The sequence below is a fragment of the Sebastes umbrosus genome, chromosome 19 (genome assembly GCF_015220745.1).
Source record: "Sebastes umbrosus isolate fSebUmb1 chromosome 19, fSebUmb1.pri, whole genome shotgun sequence".
Classification (NCBI taxonomy): Eukaryota; Metazoa; Chordata; class Actinopteri; order Perciformes; family Sebastidae; genus Sebastes; species Sebastes umbrosus.
Window position 1 is genome coordinate 15,314,199 of NC_051287.1, and position 13,255 is coordinate 15,327,453.

Here is a 13,255-nt window from a genome sequence, read left to right on the forward strand (position 1 = left end):
TGACACATATCTGGGGTCAGATTTAAAGCCAGAGCATCTGGTTTGTATTGTCAGAGCTTTACTCGTGATATCCACTGTGATATATGAACATTTTGTTCTGAATTCTATTAGTGAGCATGACTAACTGAAAGAAAAAAAAAAAAAAAAAAACATAACTTCAGGGTTTAACTAAATGTTTTAACCACGTTGTACAGAGTTTAGAGGTGTGTGTGTATTTAATCCATGTCCTTGTGTTTTATGTTTGCTCTGAGCATTACCTGTGGTGCCGAGGGGAAACCGGCTCGACTGTCAGAGTCAGAAAAATGAATTTCTATCAACAGACAGGCTCCTCTTAGGCCCTGAGCAGCTAGTACGTGATCAATAATTGAACATGACTTTGGTGTTTATGCTCTGAGCAAAACTGAATGGTCATATTTATGAATTGTTCATGAGTATCATAGGAGCTGCAAGCATTTGCATATATATATATATATATGTGTGTGTGTGTGTGTGTGTGTGTGTGTATATATCCAACAAGCACTAAAAGTGTAAAAAACAATGTTACTCTGGAATTGGATTTATTTGATGTTAATTGATGGATACAAACAGCATTTTAGCAACACCGGACTTAACAGGACTAACACTAAGAGTCTACATCCATGCTATAGCAGCTCTGTGAGCAAGCAAAGACAGAACAATTGTTTCCTGATTACCGCTGAAGGTAAGATGTCTCTTTGTAATGGCTTTTTGAGCCCTGTTTTATTAGTTTAATCAGTGTGGGTTGAATAATGTCTAATAGAATAAATTTGTTATAACCGAGGCGCGTAGAAACAAAAGAACTATGAACTACTAGGATTTAATTGACAGATCTATCAAACTGAGTTTCTCCACAAAGAATCACACAAAAGTACCACTTTAAATCTTGTGTTTATACCAGAGATAAGTTTCTTGGAAATAAGTCGTTTAGCATGAAAAAAGCATAACAAAAACGACTCATCGATTAAATAAATCTTAGCCAACATAGACCAAAACGACCGATTAGTCGACTAAGCGACTAAGAGAGGGCTGCCCTAAATAGAGACAGTGTTCTAAGTGTTCTGAGCAGTACACATAGTGAGTACCTATTCATTTATTTCAGTTTTTAAAGAAAGTACCAGGAAATTATATAAAGTTTGGTGCAATTTAGAGGCAGGACGACAGGAAATAAAAAGAAACTGGACATTAATTTTCCCTATTATTTGTGCCAAATTATGAAGTCATATCCAAGAAACTTCTTAAGAAATTACAGATGCATAACGGTTCCTTTCTGGGAAATTATAAGGACACTATTAGGCCTGTAAAATAAAGTGTTACCACATCTTTTGGCACAGGATTTAGGGATTATTATGCTGAGAGGGACTGTACGACTGAGAAAGGGTGAAACAATAAATCATTAGGCATTTTCTCACCTCTTCCCTCACCCCGTCTCTCTTTCGTCTCCCAAGACCCAAATCCCATTTCCCAATTTTTTTTTCTCTCTAATTGGCTCTGTGAATGTTGCTGCAGGGCAGAACGCACCAGTCCAGCCTCCAAGCTCCCCTTTCTCTGACACAACACTATGTGGACTGGGGCGGACCACAAACAAGAAAAACTGCACGGAACAAGCATGTATACAACCACTACCTCATGAAAAGAAAAAAAAACGCACACAGACTGAATCTGCAAGGTAAAAAAAACAAAACTGAAATGTAACAATCAATAACAAGATGTCGATCAGTGCTCTTCCTCTGCTTCATTACTCTGTGAGTGCATGTGGCAAGAAATAACTGACTGCCTCCTCTACGTCTGCCAACGTGGGATTCAAACACCGGGTTCAGTTTTCAACCAGCGAATGCAGTTTTGATTTAATCTATTATTTAGTTGTTGTGTAACTCTGCTGCTGTCAGGAAGATTCATCCAAGGAATTCCCGAAATGTGAGATTGTTCAGGAACGTCTTTAAAGATACAGAACCTGTCTGTTATACACTACTGTGTATTGTGCATGTAAGTGAACACTAACAAAGGATTAGCTCTCCTGTTAGGGTTCCCAGACCATATATGGACTTTGACAGGGAATAAATCCAAGAGTTGATGACTGAGTAGAACATATTCCCAGGAATAAGCACAATTTGACCACAGGGAAAGCTCTTATTTATGCACCTACACACAGGGTCTAAGGTAAATATCACTGGACTGAAATCCATCATAACATCCAAGCATCCACTCACTATAAAATAAAGTGGTGAGGAAACATCCCCATCTGGTGGTGCCACAGAAGATTGCACACATCTAAATCTATGCATGGACGCTGTGGGTTTGTGATTTTGTTTTGCATAGTTCAAGATGTCCTGGAAACAAGTGGCATGCCGTGTGTTGATTAACACAATTACCTCCTACTAATAGCTGATTATGCTGATGATCACAACAACGAGTGAAAGTTGCCTCAGCGTGACTGCTCTGATTGCACTCATCAGCTCAGATTTAATTAGTCATAAATTTGAATGTATCATCATTTTTTTTTAAAAGGAACGTTGATTAAGAGGCACCCTTGACTTAATTTTAACCACATGTTAATTTAGATTATGCGTGTGTTTAATATTCATCTCATTGTAAAACTGTATTTTTGTTTATTTGTAAAGGTACGCTATAAAATATAAATGTTGTACTGTAACAGATCTTCAGTCTCTTGGCATGTTTCAATAAATAACACACATAGGGTGTATCATTCCAAATAATAATAACAATATTTACGCATACTTTACACATAAGGCTAAAAGCTTCTCACAGTGTAATGGCAGACATTGATTAGTCCTGCGATGTGTGACATGAAGCTTTGTTCTTACCAGACGCCCCGTGCAGCTTTAGACTGGAACAATGGGTGTTGATCTGAACCTGAGGAGCACAACAGCAAATGTAAAATTTAATAAAAACGTGTTACAATTTAATAATTAATTTGCTTTACTTTATTTTAGGTATTTGAATTGATCCACCCACACCCTGATTGAAAAGTTTATTGTGCCATGAAATTATCTCAAAAGTATCATGTTTTGTGCCTAAGATATAGATAAAATAACTTGTGTATACTTCGCATTTCGCTAAACAGCAAACAAACTACATGAAAGTAGAATTCGCACAAAAAAAAAGTTTATGCAGTGATATTTCAACCAGTGTTTTTTCTTTTTTTTTTATTATTTATTATTTTTAATACAAACAATGACAGTGACCGCAATGATACAACAAAAGCAAACAATCCTGTATCTGATATACAATTTGATGTTTTAGTACTATTTTTATTATTATTTATTTTTATTTTTGCTGTAGTTATGGGTATGCCCATGTCACGTTCCCATTGAACCAGTGATTTTTCTATAATGTAATACAATGCCTTTTAATAGTATTTTTTTTACAGCACCAGAAATGGCACTCACCTGGATCTGGAGCATCTGGCTGAAGGGCGGGGAAGTCATTATCAAAAAGAAACGTGCTCTCATATTCTGGATTTACCTGGAGAAAAACAGACACAGAGATATCAAACAATGGGAGAAAACAACCCAAAATCTATTTTGTGGTCCAAAGCGGCTATCGTTTATGGCATATGTTTGGTAGCTGCATGTGTCCAGATATGTATCAAACATTCCCTGTGCAATAAATAATATGGGTAAATTATGCTTTTTATGAAATGGTTTATTATATGATTAATAGCCACCCACTGCATAGAACCCCCTTGACTGCAGAGCAGTAGGCTATGGATGAAACAACAAGTTTGGGTTTACTGCTTGCTGCCATCGTCTCAGTTGTTGGAGGCCTATATATGTATGCATTGTTTGAAATAATGTATACCTGCTCTTACCTCTCCATTTGCACGTGTGTTCCCGGGACAGAGTGGGTTGCGGGGGTCATGTCTGGGGATGTGTTCCTCAGGAGGTTTCTCTACCTGACCTGCCCAGGGTCTCTTCATGCGGTGGGCCGACACCAGGACCCAAGTGTCCCGCAGAGGGTTATAACGCAGGTGCTGGTGCTCTGAGGGGTTTTGGAGACATGAGAGAGAGAGAGAGAGAGAGGGTTCACTCAAGAGCCAAAAAGTGACCAACAGTGGGATCTAATCATGTGCATGTGAAGTCAACCTGATACACTAATCACTCATAGTTCATTTTATCCTCTTGACATGTAGTGTTAGCAACTATAGAGGAAATTGCTGATGTGTCTTGTTGAACTCTGCCAAGCATGGCAACATCTAATAATTATTTTCATTAGCAATTAATTGGTCCTTTTTTGAAATAATAAATCAGTTTAGTCAATAAAGTGTAAAAGAAATGTGTAGTGTTCTAGTTATTACGCATAAACAACACAGCAAACTCTGAAACACATCCAAAAGAATTCAGGCACAGATCATTAAGGTACATATGTGGATTATAGGGATGACTGTATAGTAAAAGCAGCAGGAACTCAAGTCATGAGACTACACAGCTGGCTGTGTGTACTGTAAAGTAATACTAAGCACTCTGTCAATGCAGGAGGACATGCCTGACTGGAATGAGTGGTTTGACATTAACATACAACATTCTCTTTTACATGGAAATTAAATAAGACCGAACTCCAATGAAAAATATGTTAATTTAATGCTTGCTCTAGTATCAGAAAAAAACAGCTTTCGGGTAGAATATATCTAAAGACATTTTATAAATGACTAAGACCTTCCAGTAAATTCGGCTTGTATACAATTCACTTTGGTTTGATGCATCTTGTAATAATTGGTCCACATTGATTGCATGATTGCAAGAGTTATACAGTAGAGGGGCACATTGAGTACAACATGAGTACAGTAAGCTGACAATATCGATACAAGTGATCTGTAGTGTAATTATATTTATTTGTAAAAAAAAAAATAACTGTTATTTTATTTTATTTATTTATTTATCTATTTATTTATATTTATTTTGTACACTTGTTTTTTTGAGTGCCCTCTGGGTATTGTCATGGGTGGGAGGTGGGTGGGATATCTACCAGTCCAAACATGTTTGTGCAATGGATTGTCAGAGTTGTATTAACAAAATTCAGAAATAAACTCTGTTTACAAAAAAAAGAATAAGACCGAACTCCAATGAAAAATATGTTAATTTAATACTTCCTATAGTATCAGAAAAAACAACTTCCGGGTAGAATATATCTAAAGACATTTTATAAATGACTAGGACCTACCAGTAAATTCGGCTTGTATACAATTCACTTTGGTTTGATGCATCTTGTAATAATTGGTTGCAAGATTGCACACGTGATACAGTAGAGGGGCACATTGAGTACAACATGAGTACAGTAAGCTGACAATATCACCTCAAGCTCCTTACCTTTTGGATCAAAACTGACTTCTTGTTTGCCACTCATGTCTGCTGTTTGAGGAACTGTCACCTCTCTGGTGTTTAATCACTTAACTTCTTCTGAACTTTGCTTTAATAGTGAACAACTATAGCTCCTGTCACCTGTCAACAAAACTCCTCCTCGGTATACTTCCTGTTTTCTTTTTGACAAGCGAAAAAAACGTGCCTTTTGGAACAAATCACGTGTGATGACAAGCCTCTAAAAAGCAAAAAAAGCTAAGGGTTAAAACGAACAAATAATAATAAACATGAATAATAGATGTTTGTATTCAATACACCCTCTTAATATATTTGTGGATAACTTGTTTTGTATAAGTATGCGAATTAAATAAAAACGACCTATAGGGGGTTTTAACAATATGCTGGCAACCCTGACGTTGCCCACGGCTACGCGACTGACGCGTCCTCTGATTGGCTGAGCAGCCACTTCGCGCTCTCACCTGACCAGGAAGAAGCTGTTCCTTTGGACTCTAGTGGTGGGAATTTCGGCTCCTTTTAGTGAGCCAGATCATTTGGCTCAACTCACCAAAGAAGAGCCGGCTCTTTCGGCTCCCAAACGGCTCTTCATTTTACCACTTCTGCATTTTTATAATTCAGCCAAATTTAGCTTCTTTTTTTTTGACCTATGATTAGTATGTGTGCACATATATCACTTAAATTATTCAATATAATTATACTAAACCTTATAATTTACAGAATACCATAATTTTACATGCTGTTTCGTTTCCGACTGTCACTCATCTTGTCTGCTATTCGCGCACCGCACCGTCTCACAGACATCATTAACACAACATTCAGTGACAGTCAGTGCATGGAGTGCCCATGGCGCGAAGAAGATCATCCTATCAATCTGCCTTGAATTTGCCGGACGTAAGCCGGCTCTAATGGTACGTGTTCACAGGGGCGTTTTTTATCGCGAGGGGACGCGATGCTTCCCAGCATTGAACGCTTGGTGGGCGTGACGCTAGGCTGTGACCCGATAGATAATTGACCAATACTCGGCGTTGACGTTTCCTTTATTTCAAATACTTCTGGCTGCACCTGATTGGACAAACGCTTTCCCTTGTGGGCGGATTTCAAATCAGACCAATATGGTTTGTTTGGAAACTTTATCTTATTTCACGAAAATAGTTCACCCGAAATGTGTTTCTGAAAACATCTGAGGCGAGAAATAAGCCGTGCAGTTGCTGAATCTGTCTTTATTTTGGATCAACAACGTTTAATTTAAAAGATTCTCAGGAGTTTAGAGAGGCGGCGACTCGCGTCGGACGCCCCGTGATTTGCATAAAGTAGACTAGCCCTCAACTTTATGCAAATGAGGAGCGGGCGTCGTGACGCTCCGTTTCTCGAATCGCGACGCCACGCTACCAGAATGCATTGCGCGGCTGCTTACATAGACTATGGCTGTTTTCGAAACCGCATACTGCATACTACTGAGGAGCGCAGTATGCAGTATGCAGTACATACTGCATACTGCATACTACTGAGGAGCGCAGTATGCAGTATGCAGTACATACTGCATACTGCGCATCCTCAGTAGTATGCAGTATGGAACGTAAATCGGTTTATTTTGTAGTACGCGAGGCCAAGTTTCGCGGGCTTCCAGTTTTGGAAAGCTTAAAAAAAACTTAAAAGTTACGGCTTTGCTATGGGTAAAGTTAATGTTAGTAGGACAGATTACGTTCGTTACAGATAGACAGTAGCACTTATGAATTGCTGTCCTTACATTAAATTAGAAAAATAATATGCTATTTTTACATTTATATTCCTCCCTGTCCACCGCTGTCACCGGGATGTTGACGTCCGTCATTTCCGCCATTACAAAAATTTCCAAAAAGTGACCGTCGCAGCGCATTGCATTGTGGGATACAGTAGGCGAGGTAGACTGGTCTGATGCATACTGGAGAATTTTTCCAAATCAGTACGTCATCCAGGTATTTTTGGCATACTGGAGATTTTGCTTTTGTTCGCATACTGCATACTACATACTACATTTTGGCCAAATCAGTACGTACTACCAGTATAGTATGCGGTTTCGAAAACAGCCAATGAATGGGGAGCGTGGACACGTACCATTATCGTTCACTTAAAAAAGCCGGCTCAAAGAACCGACTCGTTCGTCACCGACACATCACTATTGGACTCCTGCTCCTCTTCCCGATGGCGTGAACCTGTCTGCCTTCTGTGTACACGTGTAGTCAAACCTGCTGCTGTGTTTCTTGTCTGTGTCGTTGTGTTTCCACCATGTCTGTAGTCAAAACGTGTTTAAAACTGTTCCTGTTCGCCGCAGTCACCGTCCTGGCCGTGCTGCTGCTGCGGCACTGGATGGCCACCAAACAGTACGTTTTCAACAAGGAAGACGTCGCCAGATTGGCCAAACAGTACGCAGGTGAGTTTGGTAATGAGCAGTTTTATAAGTAAATCAACTCAAGACCAACCTGCAGTTCAATCAAATGCAGTTTAAAGTGAGATAGCCCAAGTAGTCCTCCTCCCATGTGCTGTACATGTCTCCATACTCAGGACAGGACCATGAGCAGGCCTTCTCCAAAGTGGTGGTGGAGCTCAGGAAGAGGTAAACACTTCCATTATAATGCATCAGAAATATATATGCAGACATTTAGTGGCATGTAAGCACTCATAGCTGCAACTAATAAACATTTATTGTGTAGATTTCTTTTATTGAAGAGCTACAACCAGCAAATGTGTGGTTGTTTTTAAGTTAAAGGTCCCATATTATAAAAAAAAGTGAGATTTTCATGTTTTTTTTATTATAAAGCAGGCCTTTATAAATACTGTGAAAGTATCGAAACGCTCAATCCACAGGGAAATACACACAGCCCGTATTCAGAAACTCTGCATTTGAAACAAGCCGTAAGGATTTCTCTCCATTTGTGATGTCACTAAAATATACAATATTTAGACCCTTGACACAATTTCAAACGTAAACATTCTAAATGTGTCCCAGTTTATTTCCTGGTTGCAGTGTATGTGAATGTCATCAGCTGACAGGAAGTACGCATGGACCCAAGCTGTTGCCTAGCAACGCAATTCTGTCAAAATGCGCTAAAACGGAGCGTTTCAGACAGAGAGTAAATACAGGTATATTCAGGCTGACAGTATGAGGAAAATAAAGTTTTTTTTAAACATTACAGCATGTAAACATGTTCTAGTAGAAACACAAAATACAAGTATGAACCTGAAAATGAGCACGATATGGGACCTTTAAGTGTTGAAGCCAGGGAATGAAATGATCACCTGCCACCTGCCATCTGCCACCTGCCACCTGCCAAATACAGGGTAAATGTTGGCTGTGGCAGGGAAAACTTTCAGGTCACCTGCCACCATGGCAGATAGGTTTTCCTTATATTAAGAAATATTAGTTTTAAAAAGTAATTTCTAAATTAAAAATAGTCAGGGATTAAGGTTACATGATCCATATTTCTACTGTCTGTTACCACTGACTCAGTATTTACTAGGGGTGGACGAAAATATTGAGTATTGCAATATTGTGTTTTGTGATACTGTATTAATTCTCAAAAACTCTCTATTGAATTCTAATTAATAGTTTACATGCAAAGATTAACTCAGGAAATACTTTACTTTAATTGCAAAGATATGCAAATGCAGATCCTACTATTTTGATTACATAAAAAAAGTTAACTTTTTTATGCTCAGATTTTATGCATATAGCAGTGTTATTTATACTATGATAGTTTTCCTAAAATTACATTTTTAAAAAATCGCAATATATTGCCTTACTTACAGTATCGCAAATACAGCGCAATATATTGCATCGTAACCCCTGTATTGTGATACGTATCTTATCGCCAGATTCTTGCCAATACACAGCCCTAGTGTTTACGTTTCTAAAGCTACATAGACTTCAGAAGTTGCAGACAAAACAATTGTGTGGCTAGAAGATATGTTCAGTGACCTGCCACAGTGGCACGTGAAGAAAACACTTAATTTTAGACCCTGATTGAAGCAGTTATCAAATTCGTGATTGACCCATATTCAGTCACTTAACTTTCATCATTAGATGCTGTTATGTTTAATGTGCTTAAAGCCACATGGTGTGTTGCAGAGCTGAGCCTGTTTCAATCCAACAAAACTTCGTTACCTCTTCTGCCTTGCAGACAAGGCTGCGTCTAATGATTTATTTTCCTTTTTTTTTTTTTTCTCAATGAACCAAGTAATGATTTAGCCAGAGAATAGTGAATACTGCCCATCACAATTTCACAATAATCATTCATCACTCTTCCATAGGCAGTTTTTCAGCAACCTTTCTGATGTGAATATGTGTTATTGAAGTCACTAAATGAGGGTTTTAGGTTGTGTTGTGTGTTTTAAAAAACAGCTAATAAAGTGTAACTGAACTAGGTATCCTGGCCACATCCTGCCAGACGAGGACCTGCAGTGGGTGTTTGTGAACGCCGGAGGTTGGATGGGCTCCATGTGTCTACTCCACGCCTCGCTCACGGAGTACCTGCTGCTGTTTGGTACTGCAGTGGACACAGGAGGACACTCAGGTGAGGAAATGAAGGGGTTTGGAAGTCTGTCCGTTTGTCATGCCATGGGAAAAAGATCACTTCAAACAGTGATAATATTTGAGTTGTTGAAATTTGTCATCATCATACTGAATTAAAATGGGTTTCTTAATGAAAAGAATAATCAAAATAAAACAATTTTATGATTAACTCTACTAGGCAAAACTGTAATTATATTGAAGAGGACCACACAAAACTTTACTTTTGACATCTTTATACTCGTACAGTATATACAATACATGCCTGCACTCTTGCCTTTTATAAGAGGCAAACAGAAGTGATATGTTTAAAGAAAAAGCATCCAATAGAAGTTCGACTCCAAGTCTGCTCTCTTCTTTCGTCAGGTCGTTACTGGGCCGAGATTTCTGACACCATCATATCCGGCACCTTCAGACAGTGGAAGGAGGGGACAACCAAGAGCGAAACATACTACCCTGGTAACACCATTACTCATTTTAATCTGCAATTTTAGGTTTTTATATGAATGGTTTTATGTCTATCCTTAAATGAATGGTGTAAAAGTTCTGTATTTGATTGAGAAATAGGTAGCGTTTTGTTTGTTTCTCTTTCGCTTCTCTCTCTTCCCTTGCTTCCAAAATCTTTTTCCTCCACAGGCGACACCATCGTACACAGCGTAGGCGAGGCCACGTCGGTCCAGTGGAGCACCGGGACGTGGATGGTGGAGTACGGCCGAGGTTTCATCCCCTCAACTCTGGGATTCGCTCTGGCGGACACGCTGTTCAGCACCCAGGACTTCCTCACGATGTTCTACACCGTGCGTGTCTATGTCAAGGGTATGCTGCTCGAGGCTGGTACAGTACTTGCAGAAGCCGGAGTTTTCTGAGGTGCGGTCGAGGCTTGGACGCCCGCACAGGAACAGTAACATCAAAGGTTCGCCTTGTCATCACACCATTTTACCCCTGACCACTAACATCTAGCATGGGGAAAAAATCTGTGCTAGATCATATATTTTTACCAGGAATTATAGACAATCCAAATTTTCAGCACTGTACTACATTCAAGTTCTTACCCCTCATTAAAGCTATCCAAAATTAAGTGTTTGAGGCCCTTTCCCCTTACCCTGTGACATCAAAAGTCCCTCAGTGATACTCAGCATCTTACTGGACACAATAAGCATTCAACTGCCTACATAGTCAGTGAGGTCTCCAGTAGGATTTTAAAGATCTGGCTTAAAGAATGGAGCCCCAAAAACCCTTTTCACAAGTTGTTTGCCAAATCTGAGATTCTTACATCAACTCTTTAGTAACCAATCACTTTAAAAAATAAGTTTGGATTATAAAATGTTGAAGTGGTGATTTATAAAGAAAAGGTTGTTGACAACAAATTTGGGGACCAAGGAATCACTTTAAAATCAAATATGCAATGCTTAATTTGGCTTGTAAAACAAACACAAACATATATTATGCAAAGCCAAAGCACACTATTTTCTTAGTAAATACCCATTTCATGTTTATATGCATGTGGATTCTCAGTAAATGAGGGTCTGTATGAAGATCTAACTTCTCAAGCCAATCACAGAAATCAATGTCAAGAAGTACTTTTGCTCCAAAGATCAAAACCTCTCTTGACATTTGGCTCCCATTTCCTCATTCACAATCGATAATCTGTTTATACTAATATATATTTTTTTGAAAATGTTGAAAACCCGAGGGGATATGGTGGAGAAAACTGCCTGGATGTGTGTGCGTTATGTCCCTTTCGTCTCACAATCCCAACTTTTTTAGGCTTAATGTATTAGCGTTCAATATTTTCTCTCTCAAAATGTTGAGGGTTATCCATTAAATTCAATGACAGTATTTCTTTTCAAACTGAAAAGCAGACAATTTACACCATAAATTGAACACAATGTATGGTGCTGTTAAACACTAACGGATACTTCTTTGGAGAAACTTGGGAGCCCTTTTAAAATGTTTGTGCAATTCCTATTTAGCTTAGAAAATGGAGAGAAAAAAATGCTATTTTTCTGTACTTAAGACCTCCGCCGTGTTATACTGTAATTGTACAGGTTTCATTCATTAATTTAATAAGATGGATTGTAAAAGGTGATTCAAAAATCTGAAATATTTCAGCATTTTATGAGCTTCAATAGAGTTGGCACAATCATTTTGAAAACATAACTGTAGAGATAAACTTGAATAATATTGTGCTCTGATCAAGTGAGACTACTTGGCTACAGCCACCGTTCATTGTCTGGAACTTTGCACTAGCCCAACAGGGCAAAAACAAAACTGTATCCACAGGCCTCGTCCTCTACAACTCACTACAACTCATCATCATATAACGCAGAGAAAAAAAATGGCAGGAAATCAAAGCCGTTTGGAAATAATTATTTACTTCACTTGGAATTGTACTGTACAAGCAAATCACTGCTGCTGAGTCCACCACCTCCCAGTTTGCACCTTTTCAGATGAAACAGCCTTATTTTCAGACTGATGCCTGAAGCCATGACGGACCATATAGGGTTTCTGTGGGAGTGTAACTGAAGTTATTTGAGTAGCAGCATCAGTAGCAGCGTGGTCTCATGGATGGATGGATGGATGGCAAAACAAAAAAAACATTATCGCTGTACCTTAAATGTTGATGAGCGGATGTGCAATTTACTGTAAGGTAAAGATAAAAACTGAGATTGCCTGAAGAAATAAATGTTTTTGGAGGGAAATGATACAAGCGTGGTTTATCACTTTTTAATACATGTACATCAAAATAAGATCGATCTCGAAGAACTCAACCGTACTGAGTGATCCATCACAGGTGCCTTTTGCCTTTGCAAAACAAAACAAAAATAAACATCGGGTAATTTTGCGTAGTAAACACAAGCTGAGTGAAATCACAAAACTGACCTTATATACTCCAGAGAGTTAATAAAAATAGAGATGAGGTTAGGGAAGGGTGGGTAGGTGGAGGGATGCGGCGTGAATAGACGGTGATAGACACATCAGTCCTCATCTCCGTCTGTAAATGTCAAGAGGATGCAGACAACCTGATCTGTTGTCGTCATATCCACGAGAGAGGTCTAGGTGATGATGATAGAAGCGTGTGTATTTCATGTGGGTGTATGTTTGCTTGTGTGTGAGTTGAGAGTATGGGAATATGCATGTTTTTGTACATGTTCTACATGTCATAGCACATGTGCATACTGCTTGTGTATCCTGTGTGTGTGTTACGCTATACTGTATATCCACCTTTCCTCCCTGCCTATCTATCAATCTGTGTATGTGTGTGTGTTACCATATTATCCCAGATATAGATTTAATGTCAGCGTAACAGACTGGCCTGACCCCGCTGCCCTCCTTCTCTTTAAGCCCTTTAAAGGAG

General features: G+C 38.9%; 2 protein-coding genes and 1 long non-coding RNA gene across 3 annotated transcripts in view; 2 read left to right on the plus strand and 1 right to left on the minus strand.

Moving 5' to 3' along the window:
* Positions 1–5,665, minus strand: part of galt (galactose-1-phosphate uridylyltransferase) — a 37,324-nt gene extending 31,659 nt beyond the window's left edge. Inside the window, exons 1-4 of the mRNA XM_037753554.1 lie at positions 5,343–5,665; positions 3,848–4,017; positions 3,426–3,501; positions 2,841–2,889 (exon numbers count right to left, since the gene is read on the minus strand). Of these exons, the coding sequence (XP_037609482.1) occupies positions 2,841–2,889; positions 3,426–3,501; positions 3,848–4,017; positions 5,343–5,379 (332 nt within the window). The 5' untranslated portion in view covers positions 5,380–5,665. The remainder of the gene's footprint in view (positions 1–2,840; positions 2,890–3,425; positions 3,502–3,847; positions 4,018–5,342) is intronic.
* LOC119478666 lies at positions 1,436–3,821 on the plus strand. The gene is made up of 3 exons (XR_005204480.1): positions 1,436–1,626; positions 2,844–2,910; positions 3,407–3,821. It is a non-coding gene; the product is annotated as an uncharacterized LOC119478666 (long non-coding RNA).
* Positions 5,666–7,470: 1,805 nt separating the features above from the next.
* sigmar1 (sigma non-opioid intracellular receptor 1) lies at positions 7,471–12,602 on the plus strand. The gene is made up of 5 exons (XM_037753037.1): positions 7,471–7,761; positions 7,893–7,944; positions 9,753–9,901; positions 10,264–10,356; positions 10,534–12,602. The coding sequence occupies exons 1-5, from the start codon at positions 7,617–7,619 to the stop codon at positions 10,761–10,763; spliced, it is 669 nt and encodes a 222-aa protein (XP_037608965.1). The 5' UTR covers positions 7,471–7,616; the 3' UTR covers positions 10,764–12,602.
* Positions 12,603–13,255: the final 653 nt, after the last annotated feature.

Excerpts from the sequence above, each read along its gene's own strand:
- sigmar1 (XM_037753037.1), top strand. The coding sequence starts at position 7,617 with ATGTCTGTAGTCAAAACGTGTTTAAAACTGTTCCTGTTCGCCGCAGTC. Across the intron at positions 9,902-10,263 it reads GGACACAGGAGGACACTCAG|GTCGTTACTGGGCCGAGATT; the intron begins GTGAGGAAATGA and ends TTCTTTCGTCAG. Across the intron at positions 10,357-10,533 it reads GAGCGAAACATACTACCCTG|GCGACACCATCGTACACAGC; the intron begins GTAACACCATTA and ends TTTCCTCCACAG.